This window comes from Salmo salar, chromosome ssa04, assembly GCF_905237065.1.
Source record: "Salmo salar chromosome ssa04, Ssal_v3.1, whole genome shotgun sequence".
Lineage (NCBI taxonomy): Eukaryota > Metazoa > Chordata > Actinopteri > Salmoniformes > Salmonidae > Salmo > Salmo salar.
In genome coordinates, this window is record NC_059445.1 from 40,578,964 (window position 1) to 40,600,234 (window position 21,271).

At 41.7% G+C, this 21,271-nt stretch overlaps 3 protein-coding genes across 7 annotated transcripts; 2 read left to right on the top strand and 1 right to left on the bottom strand.

The window, feature by feature from the left end:
• The first annotated feature begins 482 nt into the window (after positions 1-482).
• Positions 483-4,165, top strand: si:dkey-71d15.2 (SH3 domain-containing kinase-binding protein 1). Of its 4 annotated transcripts, none has more exons than XM_014196231.2 (7): positions 483-1,369; positions 1,754-1,866; positions 2,077-2,177; positions 2,565-2,714; positions 2,847-3,115; positions 3,210-3,273; positions 3,777-4,165. In XM_014196231.2, the coding sequence occupies exons 2-7, from the start codon at positions 1,836-1,838 to the stop codon at positions 3,813-3,815; spliced, it is 654 nt and encodes a 217-aa protein (XP_014051706.1). In that variant the 5' UTR covers positions 483-1,369; positions 1,754-1,835; the 3' UTR covers positions 3,816-4,165. The 4 variants fall into 4 exon arrangements, with proteins under 4 accessions (XP_014051706.1, XP_045572875.1, XP_014051703.1 ...); XM_045716919.1 differs by having other exon boundaries at positions 2,592-2,714; XM_014196228.2 differs by having other exon boundaries at positions 1,850-1,866.
• On the bottom strand, positions 4,047-17,421 carry lipia (lipase, member Ia). 2 transcript variants are annotated; one of them, XM_014196226.2, is made up of 11 exons: positions 17,219-17,421; positions 8,858-8,921; positions 8,040-8,410; positions 7,807-7,915; positions 7,593-7,694; positions 7,394-7,483; positions 7,047-7,214; positions 6,706-6,795; positions 6,392-6,500; positions 6,123-6,296; positions 4,047-4,599 (listed from the first exon to the last, which is right to left on the bottom strand). In XM_014196226.2, the coding sequence occupies exons 2-11, from the start codon at positions 8,910-8,912 to the stop codon at positions 4,515-4,517; spliced, it is 1,353 nt and encodes a 450-aa protein (XP_014051701.1). In that variant the 5' UTR covers positions 8,913-8,921; positions 17,219-17,421; the 3' UTR covers positions 4,047-4,514. The 2 variants fall into 2 exon arrangements, with proteins under 2 accessions (XP_014051701.1, XP_014051702.1); XM_014196227.2 differs by having other exon boundaries at positions 17,227-17,339.
• Positions 17,422-17,785: 364 nt separating this feature from the next.
• rbm11 (RNA binding motif protein 11) lies at positions 17,786-20,129 on the top strand. Its single transcript, XM_014196498.2, has 5 exons — positions 17,786-18,006; positions 18,620-18,782; positions 19,026-19,104; positions 19,205-19,301; positions 19,443-20,129. The coding sequence occupies exons 1-5, from the start codon at positions 17,914-17,916 to the stop codon at positions 19,791-19,793; spliced, it is 783 nt and encodes a 260-aa protein (XP_014051973.1). The 5' UTR covers positions 17,786-17,913; the 3' UTR covers positions 19,794-20,129.
• The last annotated feature ends 1,142 nt before the right edge of the window (positions 20,130-21,271 follow it).

A 21,271-nucleotide genomic window follows, 5' to 3' on the forward strand; every position in this document is an offset into this window, starting at 1 on the left:
CAGTGTCTGTTTACTGCAAAAGGAGTTTAACATGAATAAGCGGTGAACAGACTATAGATGGGAAATTCTAGACTTATTCTCATTTATGGATGCAATAGTGTTGCTGGTTTGTATGTAAATTGAGTCTTGCTGAAAGTTATATGGGGCTTGTATGAGATACTTTGGCTTGTGTGTTATGGCTGAGTAGGTAATTTAATCTCTGCCAAATTAGCTTCCCCCTACTCCTGTAACACTGTAGAATAGAAAATATTTAGGGGAAGAATCTGAAGAAAATAAAGAACCATTTAAAACATTGTGAAAGACAAAAAAAATCCACACGGAAAGAAGGGGGGGGGGGGAGTCAGAAGGAAGATTTGCACTAGTTTGAGAGGTGGAGAGAACTGTTCTGTTGGGTGTGCCATTTGCATTCCTTGGAGATCACCAGTCAGATGAGCTGTTGCCACTTCAGTGTGGGCTAGCCATGTCCTTTCCTGTGATTGGTTACAGCTGTCACCTTAAAAGGAGGCGATTGCAGGGGTCCAGCTGCATTCCAGAACTGTCACAAAGGCTTGACAGCTAAAGGAAGCCCTGGGGGAATAACCGGTGTAGAAAAGTAAGAATAAGACAGTGAGACAGAACCATAAATAAAGGAGACAAAAGTACATAATTATTGGCATCCTTGATAAAGGAGCAAAAACCACTATAAAATAAATAGTACAGATACTGAGCTATATTGCATACTCCAAAAGAAATGTATTTTATACTAATACAACTAATTCTCATAGAAAGAGACTTTGTTCAAGGTTTTTTTTTTAAATGTAGTGATCTGGGTCAAAAGCACTACACAGCTGATTCGAGCTTTGATTATTTGAATCAACATTTCACACATTTTGGCAGACAGGAATTCCACTTATCTTCTAATCTCTGAATAATATAACTTTAAAAAAAATGTGATGATAAACTGGTAGCGCTTCATATTCCCAATTCAAAATACAATGAAGATTCCTCTTGACTTTTCCCATGCAAACTGACTTTGGGTTTTCATGGCATGCTGTATTGATCTTTCCACCCTGCTCTCCACTCTGAAGATACTGGATAATTGTGTGAGTGTCAAATGCCCTGTAGTCTGTCCCTTTAAGTGCTCCAAAATCTTTAGCCCTGCAATCAGTAGTTCTGTCATCCTCAGGGACGGCCCCTGTGGACAGTCCCAATGATACTGGTGGTGAGCATGTCTGAGTGCTCCACTATCCTGTGCTAAACTTAGCCCTGACAATACCTCCTCTCATCACACTAACACACTCCCATGCTTTTGGGTTACAATGGAACCTGTGAATGGTGTAGAGTTACCACCAATGGAGCTGTATTGCGATAGGAACACTGGCCAAACAAGGTGAGCATGTACAATATAAAATCCTAACTTGAACACCTACTAAGATGGCAATCGTGTCAATTGATTGGTGTCTCTTTTCTGTAGCAAGCGGTTACTGCTAATGTTTTGCACTGATTCTTCATTTAGATTTTTCAGTGTGCACAGCATCTACAATTACGTTATATTTGAAACAACAGTTGTCCCTTACTGTTAGCAGCCTTGTTTATTTTCTTGAGCAAGAATGATTCATGCATTTACTTATCCTCTTGGTATCTGATAAGTAAAATTGTGATGCTTTCCAAAATAGGCTTGAACACGTGCAAGTGTATGTTCTGATTGACAAATGTGCTTGGAGAAATACCAGACTCCACTGACTTTATTCACTCCACTCTGTCATCATTTTAGATAGTATTTCTTAGCTTCTGGAGCTGTTTTCTCTCTTTTCATTCTGTTACTCTACATATCACCTTGGGGTTCTTCTGTCACCATGGGTAACTACAGCTCTGCCCTCACCGCGGGTAAGCCAATCAACCGTTCTCCAATCTTCTCTTACCTTCCTTTTTAACTCCTTTTAATGATTTAGTGGCTCAAGAATTGAATGCCTGACGACGTGTTTTTATGATACTCTGTTATTTTACTTCAATGACCCCACCTTCAGTTGAGCCTTTAAATCCAATAAACTGTGTCTAATGCCATCTTGGTTTGTTTTATTTATTTTTCTCCCTAAGACATTGAAGATTTTGATGCTATCGTTTCGGTCACAGAGACGCTGAATGAATTGGCAGCACATGTGGAAGACGAAAGATTTCAGTCACAGATTCTGTCATTGGTGAGTATATTTCTGAACACCGATATCGGATATGGTTATTATTGTAGAGTAGTGCAGCATGTGATAGGGTTGTTGAGTCTCTGAGGAACTTGTCAACTACTCACAGATCTGTTTGTGTCCCATTTGTCCTTGAGTTAAATTTAACATTTAAGCTGGCAGACAACCCAAACACCCATGCGCGAGCAAGCATGCATGCACACATGTAAATTTGACATGTGCTCGTAAGTATTCATAAAGGGACTGAAGTATTCAATATTCTGTAGGGACACAATTACAATAACCACCTGTACGTATAACAGGATATCTGTCATTTAAAAAAATGATGAAGTCCTTCTCGTCTCCTTTCAATACTCATGTTTCTTTCTCTGTTTGCTGTTGTCCTCTCAGGCTGCTCAGTCTAACTCTGACTTACAGGAAGATGTACAGGTAGCCCCTACACAGGAGGGAGAGACACAAGAGAAAGAGGAGCTGGACCTCTCCTCTGTCATATCACTCATCAGCACCCAGACAGCACCTACAAACACCCCTGTTTTACCTGTAAGTCCATTTTCACCTTACTATGCCTGCTGCCCAATGTCGATGTGGTATATAGAATTGCTTATTCAGCCTCTGTTGCGTTGGTTTAAAGACTATCAATTGTTTGTGCTGTTATGATGCGTTGGTGGACAGGTGATTGAAAAGAAGCCTCACCGCCCTCCAAGGCCCACAAAGCTCTCCTCCTCTTCATCATCCACTGTTGCCAGTGTTCCCCACCCCTTCTCCACCCTCCTCCCTGGGGCTCTCTCTGCTATCCTGCGTGTGACCCTGCCCCCTCACCTCACCTCTAACCCCAAGCCCAGGAGGGAGCCAAGTGCCCAAGGCCCACTGACCCTAGAACAGCTGCAGACAGAGCTCCGGGACCTGAGGGACGAGGTAGAAATGATGAAGAGCCAGCACAAGTAAGTCTTTGTTTATCTTTGCGTGTAACTACAGTATGTCTTGTATTGTATTTTCCAAGTGTGCCTCTGATTTAGGATTTCTCTTCTCTGTTAGCAAAGAGATTCAACTGCTGATGAATGAGCTGGATGAGGAGAAAAGGATTCGTTTGTCAGTACAGGTACTGTGTGTCTGTCAGCAGACATCTACATATGATCCAAGTACTGAATATATCACTCTATTGGACATATACCTAACAGAGATTAGATGTTTACCTAAACAATTAGGGGGGGGGAAAGGGTTCTTCGTCTGTGCCCATGACTCTTTTTGGTTCCAGGTAGAACTATTTTTGGTTCCGTGTAGAACTCTGTGGAAAGAGTTCTATATGGAACCCAAAAAGGTTCTACCTGGAACCAAAAGTAGTTTTTCCAAAGGGTTCTCCTATGGGGACAGCCGAAGAACTGTTTTAGGTTCTAGATAGCACCTAAGACAATGTGTAGGCATTGTATTCTAGATACATTTGATGACCGCAACTTTTCCTGACTTAAGACGACCTCTGTTTATTACAGTCCAGATTGATGTAAATGGTCGTCATGATTTCTTATCATTGTGCAGTGCTTGCTTGCTGTTGTCCAATTGATGTTACCTCTGGGTCTCATGTCTGTGTGTTTTCTTGTGTCTCAGATGGAGGTGGCCCAGATGAAGAAGCACAAGTCCAAATGAGCTGTCAGGCTCAAACAGCATGACATCCCCAACAAAGTTTGAACAAGCGGTAATCTGTCTCAGTCTCTGTTGTGTTGGTTTAAAGACTATCAATTGTTTGACCAGTTTGTTGTGATGCGTTGGTGGACAGGTGATTGAAAAGAAGCCTCACAGCCCTCCAAGGTCCACAAAATGAATGATCAATAATTTATGAAACAGGAAAAACTATAGTGAATGTTTTTGAAATATGAATAATAATGAACAATCTTTGTTTATTTGAGAAGTTGATAACTCATGAGCATCTTGTACAGACATTTTATATTTGCTTATTTTACTTTTTTAAATAAAATTAAAACAATCATGTTCTTTAAGTCAAGTGGTTTATAGTACATTTTCATTTCTATTGATGTGGCTCTTTCCATTGTTTTACATTTTTTTTATTGACATTGCTAAAATATTGTGTTTTATAGTATGGTTCCTCTACAGATATCATTCCACACAGTGATACAGACACAAATCATAGTACTTTCAATATTCTTGTAATAAATACAAATCACACTTGCACTTATTTACAATGCTCTGGACTCTTACTAGACTTAAGCCACTGAATACAAGGAGTTGACAGTGAGTAGCTATCCCGGTCAACCGCATCACACTATTTACCCAGAGAGCCATCATATGGCCGCTGCTGATTCTGTACATCATAGATCTGCTATTGTCTCAGAAGTTGGACTCCTCACAGGGGATGGGTCTGAAGGTCAACTCTTTGTTCTCCTCCAGGATGACGTCATAACGGCAGAGAGGCCTGTGTGTGAGAAGGTGACAGTAAAGGTGTAAGAGAAGTTTGATAAGAGGTGAAACTTTCATGCAAAATTACACAAGGAAACAGTGACTTGACACACAGTCACAAAGGGCAAAGTCTAAGTGAAGATGGCATATGTATACACCCCTTGACTTTTCCCACGTGTTACAGCCTGAAATTAAAATGGATTACATTGAGATTTGTTGTCTACACATAGTACCCCCATAATGTCAAAGTAGAATTATGTTTTTTGAACCTTTTATATACAATTTAAAGCTGAAATGTCTTGAGTCAAGTATTCAACCCCTTTGTTATTGCAAGCCTAACGTTTAGGAAGAAGAGTTTGGACTCTGTGTGCAATAATGGTGTTTAACATTATTTTTGAAGGACTACTTCATCTCTATACCCCACACATACAGATAATTGTAAGGTACCTCAGTCGAGCAGTGAATTTCAAAACAGATTCAACCACAAAGACTAGGGAGGTTTTCCAATGCCTCCCAAAGAATGGGAACCTATTGCTAGATGGGTAAAAATAAAGCAGATATTGAATATCCATTTGAGCATGGTGAAGTTATTAATTACACCATCTAAAATGTATCAATACACCCAGTCACTACAAAGATACAGGCAGCCAGAGAGGAAAGTAATTGCTCAGGGCCAATGATGACTTCAAAGTTTAATGGTTGTGATAGGAGAAAATTGAGGATGGATCAACAACATTGTAGTTACTCCACAACACTAACCTAATTGACAGAGTGAAAAGAAGGAAGCCTGTACAGAATAAAAATACTCCAAAACATGCATCCTGTTGGCAACAAGGCACTAAAGTAATGCTGCAAAAAATGTGGCAAAGCAATTCACTTTTTGTCCTTAATAAAGTGTTATGTTTGGGGCAAATCCAACAGAACACATTACCGAGTACCACTCTCCATATTTTCAAGTATAGTGCTTGCTGCATTATATATATATATATATCCTTTATTTAACTAGGCAAGTCCGTTAAGAACAAATTCTTATTTACAATGACGACCTACCCTGGCCAAAACCGGATGACGCTGGGCCAATTGTGCGCCGCCCTATGGGACTCCCAATCATGGCCGGATGTGATACAGCCTGGATTCAAACCAGGGACTGTAGTGACGCCTCTTGCACTGAGATGCAGTGCCTTAGACCGCTGCGCAACTCGGGAGCCCAATGGGCATGCTTGTAATCATTAAGAACGTAGGAGTTTTTTAGGATAAAAAAGCAACAGAATGGATGCTTCTACAAAGTATTGACTCAGAGGTGTTAATCGTTATGTACATAAATTAGATTACTTCATTTTCAATAAATTTGCAAATGTTTCTAAAAACATGTTTTCACTGACAGAGAAAAAAAAAACAATTCAATCCAGTTTGAATTCAGGCTGTAACACAAAATGTGGAATAAGTCAAGGCATATAAATACTTTCTGAAGGTATAGTACTTACTGTGAATAAGTGACACGTGAGAGAAGCCCTAAAGAGAGTGCAAACGAACACTGACCTGTCTTTGCGCTCCAGGTGTGTGAGACGGAGGCGGAGCACTCGTAGTTTGAGTTTAGGCTGTAATGCATTCCCTGTAGAGAATTTGATTGAGATCTTGTAGACTTTCTGTATGTCCTTATCAAACTGGGCCAATAATCTGGTCTCTGAGTACTTCTCAAACTTGGATGCTTTACTGAAGATGGCAAGAGAATGAAATGTTAATTACTTCCCCCAGAGTGTGTAAATGTGCAGTTTTGAGAATGATACGGTGAGAAAATTGTAACTTACTGGTTTATTGTTGCCTCTGTCACCTCAGTACCATTGTGTAGTTTGATGGTGATGTAGCCCCAGCGAGTATTATGGTTCCATGTTACAACATCCACCCTGTAGTTCGTCCCTTAGAGAGAGAGAAGCGGAATTTCCTCCAACCAATGGCCTACTTAGAGATCTCATTATGTTTCCATTCTAGTTAATCTTGTACATTTCGCCTGATCATTGATCAGTGGTTAGAAGATTAAAAAAGACGGGCCAAAGCAATATTCCCAGCAAGTCTCTCTTTATAGAGGTCAAATGTGTATGTAAGCCAATGATTGTCCACTTACTGCAGAATGGAGTCTGTTTATTGGTGGTGAAGAAAGCCCTGGTTTGATTCAGAGGCACAAGAGTGTCCTTCCACTCAATGCTATCATACCCTGGAACAACAGATAAAACAGCTATGTTATGTCAATGTGAAGGGACACTGTCTTCCAAAGATGGATTGGCCTTCACCTGAAAGAACTATGTGTGATTCAGGAATGTACATTAGCTTAATCAGGGCACTGATTTTGGCGAGTTGACAAACTTTTTGTGATTACGTGTGATTAAAAAAGCTTGAATCTAATGGAGAAACTCATGAATCTAATGGAGAAAGTCATGAATCTAATGGGAGTCAGAGAGTAACAACCAAAGACTGGGCATCCGGCAGGTTTGAATTGATCACAGTCCATGCAGCGTCCATCCAGGAATTCAGTGTAGGAAGAGCATGGGAAGGCCGTGATGTTACAGGTCCGAATAATGGAGCCCAGATAGAGGAACACTGATCTCTGGTGATCACACTTAAAATAGCTGGACCCTTGGAGAGTAGGAAGGGGAGAGGACATAGTTAATTCCTGTGATGGTAAACATATTAATTATGTGATACACATGTCCTATGTCTCATTTGAAGGACGACATCTTGTGCAAATGGGATTTTTGAATGATCTCTCTGGCTAACCAGTTTGATTGTTATGTCTGTCTTACACAGAGACTTACCTGAGAAGATGGTCTTTGGACAGCCAGGCTGGTCGGCTCCACCATTAGGATAGAAATCAATGTGGCCCAAAGGGTTCCTGAACCCAAATGCTGGTAATCCAAAATGAACACATGAAGATACACAACAGAAAACACAATAATACACGATTCCCTTGGTATTCAGTGAAAGCCAAACATGTAAGCAGAGACCCATACAAACCATCCATGTCTGTGTGCACAACGTCCACAAACTGCGCATCTGTGGGGTCCAGACGGTCCTCTGGGGGGTTCCCAGTGAACATAGGCCCCGCTGGATCTAGAGCTGATCAGGTCAACATCAGATCAGTACATTTGTAGGATAAATGTGTTAGCTTGCAGTATTTATAATAAAAGCGGGGAAGAACGAGCAGAAAATCTATTCCACTGATTCTAACCTGTGATCCTCCCAATTTTTCCATTGAATTTGGCTCCAACAAAGCCCGAGATGTGGGCTCCAAGACTGATTCCAATCATATTGATGGAACTAAGAGAAGCACCATTCTCCTGAAAAATAAATAAATAAGTAAATAAATATTACGCTGTTATTACATAGTAATACATGTGGCCCCAAGTATGTCCCTAAATAAGTATGTGAGATACAGTACTCAGACTAAGCACCCACTCTTACCTGCATATTTTTGATGAAGGCAGTGAGGTTGTCTGCTGTATCGTGTGTGTAGGTCACAACTTTCAGGTAGTTGACATTGGTAGCTCCACGGTTCCAGTCTACCAGCAGGACGTTCATGTCTCCGCGGGCCAGCAGCTGCTGTGTGATGTCATGGATCCAGACGGGCGGAGAGCCCGTAGGACGGTAGCCATGAACGATAAAGGTGGTGGGTTTGGTGACGTTGAACAGGGGCTGGGCTGACAGGTTGTGGTGGGACAGCTCCTGACCACAGATAAGATTAGCTCTGGTGTACAGCAACAGCTTCACATACAGGCTGGTCCCGATGATAGAGTGATGGAGGTCCAGATCAGTGAACACATCACATTCTTGGGCTGGAGACGGAGTAAGTCAAAGGGAAAGAGAGAAAAAAAAGAGTCAGAAAGGAAAAATCATGGTCATTGTTGAATGAGAAGTTCCAGAAGTAGTATTTCCTGTCAGTGACTGCTTTCACTGTGTGTATGACCACCACCAAAAACCACTCCTGCTAAACAACCTATTTTTGTGATGTCTTAAAGTTTCCAAAAGATCTTCCAACAGCTGGGGGAGTATTATTTGATGTCCCCACCCTATGTTTGACGCAGTTAAAGTGTGTGTGTGTGTGTGTGTGTGTGTGTGTGTGTGTGTGTGTGTGTGTGTGTGTGTGTGTGTGTGTGTGTGTGTGTGTGTGTGTGTGTGTGTGTGTGTGTGTGTGTGTGTGTGTGTGTGTGTGTGTGTGTGTGTGTGTGTGTGTGTGTGTGTGTGTGTGTGTGTGTGTGTGTGTGTGTGTAAGGTCACCATACCACTGTATATTGCAACAGATCCCAGCAGCAGTGCCAGGCACCACCAAAAGGACATCCTTCAGACCTGCAACGAGCCAGTTATAAGACTATTGTTACAATGGTTAGTGGTTACAAAATGTTACAAAAACAGGGTGAATCTCTTTCTCCAACTATTTTAAAGCAACACTACTTGATTGTACATTGACATGAGGGTTATGCTCTGAGACCAGTTGGCTTAGCTGAATGTCTCTGTCCCTCTCTGTGTCCCCATTGGGTGACTATGGTGTGTTTGTGTACTACTGGACACAATATGGTGCATTTCTTTCACTGCGTCAATGCAGTACTTACTAGGTGCGTAAGGGCATGTCTGAACTCATAGAGTAAGCTCTTAGAAAATATGGTTCCAAAATGTTTTTTTTTTCAGCTGTCCCCATAAGTGAATCCTTTTTGGTTCCAGGGAGAAGGGTTCTTCAAAGGGTTCTCCTATGGGGACAGCGGAATAACCTTTTTAGGTTCTAGATAGCATTTTCTTCTTCTAATAGTCTATGCAAAGGAGATCAGATTTCAAGATGGGGGAGTTCTCTAATGCTAGTGAGCTGTTTTTCATTGGAACTGGAGAAATGAAAAGTATCCTCGATTTGGAAAGTCACCCTGTCATCCGAAAAGCTCATGGATATTAGCAAATCAGTACTCTGGTCATGTAAATTGACTACAGATTAGATTAGGTCATTTACTAGGTTGTCTTCTGTAGTGTGTGATCACCATCAGAGTGTGGCTTTCCTCGTTGTTACAATAAAATGACTTAACATTTTATTCATTTAGCAGACGCTCTTATCCAGAGCAACTTACAGTAGTGCATGCATACATTTCATGCATTTTTTATATTTTTTCTACTGGCCCCCCGTGGGAATCGAACTCACAACCCTGGCGTTGCACACACCATGCTGGCGTTGCAAACACCACACTCTACCAACTGAGCCACAGGGAAGACTTAAGAGAAGGAAGGCATTCTTTCAGACTCATCCCGCATTCAACCCTTTTTATAAATAGTGATGGGGAATGATAAGGAAAATCTATATATCAGTAGAATTTTCTTGATCGTATCGGTTTGAATGAATAACATTATACAACCCTTATAGACTTCACATCTACAGCTTGTGAAGTTCAGACAACTGTTTGCTAATTGCCCTTTGGGCCAGGTATCAAATGTTCTGGAGGCCTAACTTTCCTAATCATTTGGAATACAATGGGAAGCCTGTTGATGGCCCATCAGCAGGCAGTTAAAAATACTAAATTAAGAGCCTTTGAGAGGATTTGTGCCCGCAGGAACAGTCATGTATGCTCTTTTACATAAAAGCATAGGTTAACTGTGATGGAGGACTGAAAAATGTACTTACTATGACTGAGATTTGTGGTTGTTACCACCTAGCTATTTTAAGATGCTCTGGATAAGAGTTTCTGCTAAATTACTCAAATGTAAATTGACTTGGTTGACTGTATATTCTTAGGTTTGGGATTGCTTAATGTGTTCGCTCCCAGGTGCTGATCAGGGCACAGATGAAAGACAGGTGGATTACCGTTGAGTTGGGTTTAATTAAGACAAGGATTCACACAGCATAGGGCAGAGCACAGCACAGCGCAGTGTAGGATGTAACATGGGTCTAATAGGCACTTAAGGGTTAATGGCTTGATTGACAGCTTTGAGTGTCAATCAACTTCTATGTGGCTGTGGTTTGGGTGTGTTTGCCTCTGGAGTTGGTCAGAACGCAATGATGGCAAGGCACTTGAAGGATAACAGTAGCCTATCATGGGGGGGCTAAGCTGAAAAATCTGAAACAATCGTGCATTTTGTGATAAAAACACTACATTTGGCACAGAGGTAGATGTATGCTCCCTGAAAAGATTTAGATATGGAGCCACCTGAGATTTGGCCCCTGGGGGCGTGGCAGACATTTTTCAAAATGGCCGCAGGCAATAACATTATTTTACAATTAAGGCGTACTGTTTTGAGAAGAAGGCACCAAATTTGTCACAGAGCTTGACCTCTCTTAATTCCCGTAGAGCACCCAATTTCTTCCTTTTTGTTTACAAAGATCTTTTGCACAAGCTTCCAACATATCTCACTTCCCTGTTAGGGGTGGCAGGTAGCCTAGTGGTTAGAGTGTTGGGTCAGTAACCAAAAGATTTCTGGATCAAATCCCTGAGCTGACAAGGTTAAAATCTGTCATTCTGCCCCTGAACAAGACAATGTTCCCCAGCAGGCCATCATTGTAAATAATAATTTGTTCTTAAATGACTTGCCTAGGTAAATAAAGGTTAAATAAATAAAAAACTTTTGAGGTCTCTACCAACCCTTTAGTTTTAACGCCCCCATGTTTGGAATAATTTAGAAACCTCATTAAATCTTGAATCCCTGGTGTCAATAGAGCAGTTTAGAATGCTGATGAGGGATGAATTCACTGAGACCTGCAAGTGTTTTGGTTGATTGTGGTGATTTATTAGTGTTGTTGAGATGTGGTGTGTCTGTATCTGCTGTATCTTATAGTTACTTTTTTGCTGCTTTATTGATTCATCATCATGTGAGTTGTTTCTTCTCAGGGCACCATTGTGAATGAGACCCTGGTTTCAATTGGGCTCCACTGAATAAATAAAATATATTTAGATATGGAGCCACCACGGATTTGGCCCTTGGGGGCCGTTGGAGCCATCTTACCAAATGGCTACTGTCAGTAATATAATGGTACAGTTTTAAAGACCTTTTTTTTATATATAAACCAAATTTGTACCCTGAAAATATTTAGATATGTACAGTGAGGGAAAAAAGTATTTGATCCCCTGCTGATTTTATACATTTTCCCACTGACAAAGAAATGATCAGTCTATAATTTTAATGGTAGGTTTATTTGAACAGTGAGAGACAGAATAACAACAAAAAAATCCAGAAAAACGCATGTCAAAAATTTTATAAATTGATTTACATTTTAATGAGGGAAAGAAGTATTTGACCCCCTCTCAATCAGAACGATTTCTGGCTCCCAGGTGTCTTTTATACAGGTACCGAGCTGAGATTAGGAGCACACTCTTAAAGGGAGTGCTCCTAATCTCAGCTTGTTACCTGTATAAAAGACACCTGTCCACAGAAGCAATCAATCAGATTCCAAACTCTCCACCATGGCCAAGACCAAAGAGCTCTCCAAGGATGTCAGGGACAAGATTGTAGACCTACACAAGGCTGGAATGGGCTACAAGACCATCGCCAAGCAGCTTGGTGAGAAGGTGACAACAGTTGGTGCAATTATTCGCAAATGGAAGAAACACAAAAGAACTGTCAATCTCCCTTGGCCTGGGGCTCCATGCAAGATCTCACCTCGTGGAGTTGCAATGATCATGAGAACGGTGAGGAATCAGCCCAGAACTACACGGGAGGATCTTGTCAATGATGTCAAGGCAGCTGGGACCATAGTCACCAAGAAAACAATTGGTAACACACTACGCCGTGAAGGACTGAAATCCTGCAGCGGCCGCAAGGTCCCCCTGCTCAAGAAAGCACATATACATGCCCGTCTGAAGTTTGCCAATGAACATCTGAATGATTCAGAGGACAACTGGGTGAAAGTGTTGTGGTCAGATGAGACCAAAATGGAGCTCTTTGGCATCAACTCAACTCGCCGTGTTTGGAGGAGGAGGAATACTGCCTATGACCCCAAGAACACCATCCCCACCGTCAAACATGGAGGTGGAAACATTATGCTTTGGGGGTGTTTTTCTGCTAAGGGGACAGGACAACTTCACCGCATCAAAGGGACGATGGACGGGGCCATGTACCGTCAAATCTTGGGTGAGAACCTCCTTCCCTCAGCCAGGGCATTGAAAATGAGTCGTGGATGGGTATTCCAGCATGACAATGACCCAAAACACACGGCCAAGGCAACAAAGGAGTGGCTCAAGAAGAAGCAGATTAAGGTCCTGGAGTGGCCTAGCCAGTCTCCAGACCTTAATCCCATAGAAAATCTGTGGAGGGAGCTGAAGGTTCGAGTTGCCAAACGTCAGCCTCGAAACCTTAATGACTTGGAGAAGATCTGCAAAGAGGAGTGGGACAAAATCCCTCCTGAGATGTGTGCAAACCTGGTGGCCAACTACAAGAAACGTCTGACCTCTGTGATTGCCAACAAGGGTTTTGCCACCAAGGGTTTTGCCACCAAGTACTAAGTCATGTTTTGCAGAGGGGTCAAATACTTATTTCCCTCATTAAAATGCAAATCATTTTCGGACATTTTTGACATACGTTTTTCTGGATTGTTTTGTTGTTATTCTGTCTCTCGCTGTTCAAATAAACCTACCATTAAAATTATAGACTGATAATTTCTTTGTCAGTGGGCAAACGTACAAAATCAGCAGGGGATCAGATTTGGCCCATGGGGCCGTGGCAGCCATCTTACAAAATGGCCACAGTACGCCGGGCCAGGGGTGTGACGGTCATGAAATTTCGTCAGCCGGTGATTGTCAAGCAAATAACTGTCGGTCTCACGGTAATTGACCGTGAATTAACATAAACACATTTAGCATCTCCTGGCTTCCACACAGGGCCTACAAGCCATTGATGACGACCTTTGCAACATCTGCATGTTAAAAAGTCTAATAAATCTATGTAATATAGCCTACATTTTCACAATAAATCCATTATTTATTTTAGACAGGTCTAAAGAAGCATGATATGAAGAAAATGTAGTCTATTTCAGAAGAAAAGAATAGCATACTCTGAGTTGTCCTTATGTTTGGTCCTGATGTGGCTATGCCAAATGGCTGTGGGGTATACTTGTTAGTTTAGCAGACAGGATTTGCTTATAATTCCGTGGCATTATTTTATATTATTTTATAGTTTGAAGAATACAATTGAACGAAGCTGAATAAAATATAAATATTTTCAAAACGATTTGAGGGAGTGTGCACATGTGGCTATTCTGTGTTGAGCGGTTAACAAATAAATAGATACTCCTATATACTTAATTTTGAGTTATTAATGTAACTTTAGTTGTTCTACAAAGGTTGGGCTATATGTTTTGATTTTTAATACATTATAAGCCTGCATGATGAGACTCTAAAGTCGCTTGAAAGGCATGAACTCTGCTTTGTTTTTTGTGCAGGATGTAAACACTCCGATAGTCTCTCATTCACAATTTTACAAGCACTTGATAATGCCTTGAATTTCACGGCGGCATCCCCTTTGTGGCCATAATGCACCCTAAAAAATCCATGCCTTTTGCGGCCCAGAGTACTGCATTGTACCCTTCTCCCTCAGTGCTGCACAATTCGAAGCGCCTCTCACGCATGTGGTTCTGTCACATGATCGGGTCGTTCTCACAGGCTACAAGTGAAGACAGACACATCGGGGATGCAACTGCGCACGTCCTTATCCAATTCCGAGGTGCATATTGAAGATTTCAAGGCCTAACGAACAGCAAAAGCACTAGCCTATGTCGATATACTATCCCCCATAGTACAAAAGTTGACCTATTCTATTCTGTGCGAGAAAGAAATATTCCAAACATAGTCTGAGACAACCACTAGCATTAAAAAAAAAACATTTTTAAGCAAGGTGGCCGACGCAACAGATCCGAACATTTAGCTTCAAATGTTGATAAACCATTAGGCTATTTCTTGACATTACAAGCACAACAATGCGAACATAGCAGTAGGCTATAAGGGCCAATGTTCCATTGTCCCAAAACACCATCATCAAAAGTGACTGCAAATGCGATTATGCATGTAATGCGTTTATTATAAAGGTGAATTTTTAGGGTGAAAATTATATTTCCCAATTCTGAAACTCACGTGCTGCTTATGTATGCCAGTTAGGCTCTAAACCCCTTGTAAGCGGATTAATGTGCTTAATTGTAAGAAGTTATTTGGCCACTTTGGGCTAGGCTACATGAGGTGTGCGACTATGATTAGAAAAAGTTGCTTTTCCTGTGGTTAATTTTCATGCCAGCCAGGTAGGCTATACTCCTGTTGTAAAGATAAACAATGTGCTTAATATTAGGAAAGTTGAGAAATAAATATAGTTATCCTATTCTATAGAAAGCTGATGGGATCCTCCTATTTTTAGTAGAGGCCATCACTTTGTTTTCTCGCACAATTGCATAGCCTATAGAAATTCTGCGCAACATGAGCTCATCGATTACATTTGCATTGATGTCAGAGTGATTAGAGGGACAATAGAGTGCTGAGTACAATGCAGTTAGCAAGTTTGGTTGGCTACTAATGACCATCAGCAGCATCAGAGCTTGGAAAAGCGCAATTACAGTGACTAAATGGTCACATGGAATTTGACTGCCTTCATGACTCGTGACCGCCAGTGTGGCGGTAATTCGGTCACTGCAACATCCCTACGCTGGCACCTAGTACCATACCACAATAAAAGGCACTTAAATATATTGTCTTGCCCATTCACCCTCTGTTATGGCACACATACACAATCCATGTCTCAATTGTCACAAGGTTTAAAAATCCTTCTTTATTCTGTTTCCTCCCCTTCATCTACATTGATTGAAGTGGATTTAACAAGTGACATCAATAAGGGATCATAGCTTTCACCTGGATTCAGCTGGTCAGTCTGTCATGGAAAGAGCAGGTGTCCTTAATGTTTTGTACACTCAGTGTATGTACAGTATGTACCCTGACATTTTTTTAGACATGGAGCCACCATAGCTTTGGCCACTGGGGACCATGGCAGCCATCTTACAAAATGCCATTGACACCCAATTAGGCTAGATGTTATAATGTATGTTATAGATTAGAGACCCTTGTGTACATATCCTAACGTTTTTATAACATGCCTGCCATTGGTTGATGTACAGCATTGGTTTATGTACATGAATACAGGATGTCAGATCTGATCCAAGGCCATGAGTTACCTTTGCTTTGTAGCCACTAGTAAATTAGCTGGTTAATTCCAGGGCTTTTGATGTTGTACTCATCTCTTTTGAAAGGGTATATAGTACACCTTTACCTGATGCATCTTTGGTGTATTTATCTAAAAAACAAAAAGGCCTTAAAAAATGTAACATTGCATTACAGAGTTGTCATTTTGTAAAATGGCCACCACTGGCCCCCAGGGGCCAAATCTGGGTTTCTCGATACCTACATCTTCTAAGTTTTCATAAATCTACCTCTGTTCCAAATGTGGTGCCATCATCTCAAAACAGTCCTTCTGAATTGTAAAATAATGGTACTGCGGCAGCTATTTTGAAAGATAGTTGCCACGCCACTCCAGGGGCCAAATCTGGGGTGGCTCCATATCTAAATATTTTCAGGGTATATAAATCTACATTTGTGCCAAATTTGGTGCTTTTATCACAAAGTGCATGATTGATTTGCTAAGCTGCCCCACTGATAAAGGTACAGTATATACAGGGATATGGCTTGATCGCTAGGAAGGCTACAGATTGTACCACTGATCTATAACTATGGATGTCGGAAGTGTGTGTGCTGTGCATAAAGTGACGTCACATCTAGAGTGAGAACAGCTCGAGAGAGGCAGTCTTCTACAGCAAGAATAAACTGATATCACGATATGCCATGCTCAAACAATATCGATATCATCTCCAATTATTGATATTGGTGCCCACCACTAATTGGCATACACATCAGCACAGACACCTTCCCAATTAGCAGCATGGATGCATGCACATTATCATTGCATTCTTTGGAACTCAGTTTCTTCCAAGTTGCCTCACCCTCCCTATACAGTTTCACTTTGTGTGTGCATGAGAATGCCATAGAATCGTACAGAGAGAGAGAGAGCGAGAGAGGAAAAACAGGTTTCCGACAATGACACCGTTGACCCTGTGACAATGATTGCTTGGTTATCAGTGTGAATCCTTGTGGGTGTGTTCAAAACTCGCATGGAAATGCGCATGGAGGCTGCTGAGGGGAGGACGGCTCAGAGCAATGGCTAGAATGGATTCAATGGAATGGTATCAAATCAAATGTATTTGTCATACGCGGCAAACATGGAAACCACGTTCGATACCATTCCATTGACTCACATTCTAGCCATTATTATGAGCCCCCCCCCCAGCAGCCTCCACTGGCACTGAGCTATATTATCATCAAAACAAAAAGTTAATAATTCACACAAGCAGAAGACGAATCCCTGTCACATGTTGCTCACAGACACATCTTTATTTCTATTATTAGACTGCAAGTGTTTACAAAGGAATAAAAACACTGAGAAAATGCCATTCTCCATACTGTACAGGCTGTCGCCTGCCAACAATCTTCTCTATTACACAAGAATACTTCAGAAGAAGCTATAAAGGGAGAAATATGGAGAGTGGGAGAGAGACAAGCAGAGAAGAACTGACATTGTGGAAGTCTTACCTTGTTACCTTGAGAGCACTAGTTCCCCGGACTCAGTGTGTCAAGAGGTCCGGACTCTTCATGTTTGCATAGCTGTGTGCCGGTGCTCATTCCAGGAAGTGAACAAGGTGAGAGAGACATCAGAGTAAACTCCCACTGTTCCTCGCCTCTCTCTACTCCCACAGGCCTGACCACACCTCCCTGCCCCAGGACATCTTGCATTTAAATGACAAATTCCTACTCTGGCTGGGCTGATAACCAGTTATTCTCCAAGCAGGTAGTAGAACAATCAGAACTGTTCTTGACATTTTGACTTGCCTTTCTACTGCTGTTGTTGAGTTCTATTTTCCACATCCTAAAACTCTTGTCAAAAGTTGAACACAGAGTAATTCTGGAGTAATTCTGTGGTTTTCTGTTATAATTTTTGTTTGCAATCAACTTTCACTTTTGATCAATAAAGTATAATCTAATGTTTAGCACAGGACAGACCTTTTGCACTCTGAAGACTTTCGCTACTAATGGGCAGCATGTCACCTGGACCTTCGGATAAGCAACAGCGTCCCCTAGTGTTACAAAATGTGTACCTCAGATGTCGCAATGTACTGTTATTGGCATCCTTTTTACGGCAAACGCTGATCAATGTAATTTTGATCTAGCAGCAGGTTAGGGGTCTTCAGAGCTGGTGAAATATAACTCAACAGGTTCCGAGGACCATTATGCAGATCCAAAAAGAGGCAGACAAAACTGTCTTTGTGGCTAATTTAGGCAGTTCAGCTAATGAGGAAATTCTTTTCGAGCTATTTTTGCAGGTAGGCTCCTATTTTCCACAGGCTCTAAAACTTGACGAAATAAATGGCATTGTTGTGTGGGTGAAATAAAACCACTAGCGTTTGCTCCAGCTGAGCTGTCTGCCTGTCTGGGTGTAATCATTAGTCCAAGCAGTTGCAACTAAAACGAGAGTTTCAATTTGACAAATTGAGGTATGTCATTCAACGTTTCGTTCTGTTTTCTTCCGTTTAAGAAACGATTGCAACAGAATTGGCATAATGAATACACCCCTGGTGACAGTGGTTGCAGCCCAACTAAGCAGGTCTTGCAGTTGGCTCTCTCTTTGGGTGGAAATTAATTTGTGTTTTCAATTTAAAATACATGTTGGACAAATTCGTTTGTCGTGTTTCATGCGGTAGTGTCATTGGTTTGATTTCTATCAAGCCAAAGCACTTTTTACACTAAATGTGAAAAACATGCAGAGATGATAAGATTGAGAATCAGGATAAGGCCACATCCAGTGATGTTGGTGGCCACAGGTGAAATGCAACAAAAAGGTAGTTGCACAGCAATATAATGTCTTATCTGTAAAAAATAATTCATCATCTGTGTCTGCCGTTTCACGTTTACATGTGCCTTGTTTCATACCACCAGGCTGGGCCACTGAAGAAGGTCACCATCGCCCGAGACCGTGAGGGTCGCCAAAGGTCATATGGGTTTGTGTATTACAAGCATGCTGAAGCTGTACCCTATGCCATTGCCTTGCTGAATGGCACTTGGCTCTTTGGCCGTCAAATCAGGCTGCAGTACGGCACCGGTAGGCCAGTGTTTTGTATCATTAAGAATAGCAGCTTTCAACTCACCCATTTGGACTTATGAAGTTTGCAGAGCAGCAATTTAGCATCAGGACATTTCCAAAACCTATTAATTCATAATTTGCTCTGTACATGAAGCAGGTTGTGTTCTTAAAGTAACTGTTGTTTCAGCTACTTAGGGGTATTAGTGCATTGTAGATAGGTAGGGTGGAGGTTTTTAGGCCCTCCCCCTTGCCCCCCTGTAGGTAGCTCCCACCAGGATGGGGGATCTGGACCTCAAGGCACAGAGGATGACCGGGATGACCCTTCACATGACACACCCAGGTGAATCGGGCCAGACCATGTCATATCAGAGCATCTTCGTTTTGGCTAATGTTATGAACAGATTGTATCTAATGCTTAACCGTCTGTTTATTCTTCTTAGTATGAACGTAGGCCTCCCAGAGTCATCTGTGTTCCACTTCACAGGGCGTGCTGATGGCAGCGTCTCCTGCCAGGACAAGTTACACTGGAGCAACATGGTGAGGACTCACTGGGAATTAGAGGGAGATGTTTTCAACGTTCAGTACTTTGAATGCATTCAGTTGTGCAACTGACTAGGTATCCCCCTTTCCTTGTAAAACAAGGTGCTTGACTAGCAGTTTTTTTTGTGTGTGTTGTAGGTGCGTGGCTACCCTTCTGAGCAGTACCCTCTGAGTATCACCCCTCCCCAGCCTCACTACTATGTCCCCCCGTCACCCTTGTGTCCCCCTATTGCCCCCCTGCTGCCCTGGCCAATGCCAGGATATCCCCAATGGGCCCTTACACGACCCCCCTGTCCCAGCCAGGGTCAGGCCCTCATGCTCCCCCTGCCACCCAGCTCTACCCAGCCCAACAAGCAGACAGCTCACCAAAGTGAAGGGCCAAAGAGGCAGACAGCTCAGCAAGGAGAAGTGGAGCCTGCAAAGCTACGCAAACACAGAAGAAGCAGGGAGAGCAGACTGCAGAGGCACAGGAGCAGATGCAAAAAGTGAGCACATACGCTCAAATAAACAATTAGCATTGATCATCCACATACAAGTTTAAATGTGTAGCATACGCTCAAGAGACAAGACCCTAATATACTAAGATGCCCACACGCTGTGTGGTTATGAGGATGGTTATTTTCTCAGCTTTACAAATGCACAAACACTGTACAACTATTAAAGACCGGCTGCTCTTAAATATAGCCCACAGTATTCCTTTGAATATTCCTGTACAAATATATGTATATATCTGTTTACGCAGTTTTGTTTCATATGCTCTGACTGTTTTTCTGTTTGATCGTCTGGTGTGTTTACACCAAATAAATTGCACATTTCCTAAAGGAACTTAAATGTTTGGCAATTTGATTTGAGTTCAAGTGATTTTAACCACAGAATATTGGAAAGTGAGCAGCACTTCTAACTGTGTGACAGAATTAGGTATAACTGTCATCATTCTCATTGTCCCCACCATGAAATCGGGGAGGGGACTGTGGATCTGTCTCTATCCGTTAGAACGTTAGTTACACGCAATATCTCAGACAGCACTGGCCCGATTTTGACTAAACTTGGGTGAATGATGTGTCTTGCCATAGAGATCTGGCGTTTACAAAATTACACTGATTGGCCCAGTGTAGTAATTAACTGAAATGTGATAGTCACATGTGATCTCAACTGGACCAAGGGGGGGCTGCATTATTCGTGGGGGACGATGTTTACTGTTGCTTTGTTTTAAGTTGGATGTGTAGAAAGATTCAAGGATGATGGTCACTTCTAGTAGCAGAAACGATTCCTTTTTCTGACCTTGCATCATGTAGCTCATTTAGAATAGGGCTTAAACAAATCTGGTGTTGATACTTGCACATGATTACACTTAGATTCTATCTAAATATTCTCTTCAGCTGGAATGACCTTTGATCTATTTAGATAGGATTACCTTAGCTCTGATGTAATGTTTATGACGGAGGACTTCCGGTATGGTTCTCCTTCACTTTATTGCTTTGGTAATAAACAATGCTGTATGAACTCTGATTGACAGCTTTAGTGAAAGCTGAATTTAGCGCATAGATTAAATAAGTAGCGAACTCTGACTTAGGCAATATCTGAGCCTTAGTCATTTACTATGAGGATGCATGTTGTCTGATGTTCTAGAAGGAATTCCATGTCAGAGAGGGCGACAGTGAGGTCACCATCAGAGGGTACCTTCTGTGATAAGGTGGCATTAATAGCTCACTCACATATCAGTGTTCAAAGTCTACTTAAAGACGGGAGTAGATTTATGTTTCTGCGATGGATATTATGTAGAATATAGCTTTGTTGTAGTGTGTATGTGTTTGATAGTTTGTGCGTGGACGTTGAGTGTACAAAATATTAAGAAAACCTGCTCTGTCCACGACAGACTGACCAGGTGAATCCATGTGAAATCTGCAGTGTGATCCCTTATTGATGTCACTTGTTAAATCCACTTCAGTCAGTGTAGATGAGGAGGA

Coding starts and splice junctions, on each gene's coding strand:
- rbm11 (XM_014196498.2), top strand. CDS start 17,914: ATGCAGATCCAAAAAGAGGCAGACAAAACTGTCTTTGTGGCTAATTTA. Junction 18,783..19,025: donor CAGGCTGCAGTACGGCACCG/GTAGGCCAGTGT, acceptor GCCCCCCTGTAG/GTAGCTCCCACCAGGATGGG. Junction 19,302..19,442: donor AGTTACACTGGAGCAACATG/GTGAGGACTCAC, acceptor TGTGTGTTGTAG/GTGCGTGGCTACCCTTCTGA.
- si:dkey-71d15.2 (XM_014196228.2), top strand. CDS start 1,299: ATGGAACCTGTGAATGGTGTAGAGTTACCACCAATGGAGCTGTATTGC. Junction 2,715..2,846: donor CAAACACCCCTGTTTTACCT/GTAAGTCCATTT, acceptor GTTGGTGGACAG/GTGATTGAAAAGAAGCCTCA. Junction 3,116..3,209: donor ATGATGAAGAGCCAGCACAA/GTAAGTCTTTGT, acceptor CTTCTCTGTTAG/CAAAGAGATTCAACTGCTGA.
- lipia (XM_014196226.2), bottom strand. CDS start 8,912: ATGTCCTTTTGGTGGTGCCTGGCACTGCTGCTGGGATCTGTTGCAATA. Junction 7,215..7,393: donor TCCAAAGACCATCTTCTCAG/GTAAGTCTCTGT, acceptor CTACTCTCCAAG/GGTCCAGCTATTTTAAGTGT. Junction 6,501..6,705: donor TAAACAGACTCCATTCTGCA/GTAAGTGGACAA, acceptor TCTCTCTCTAAG/GGACGAACTACAGGGTGGAT.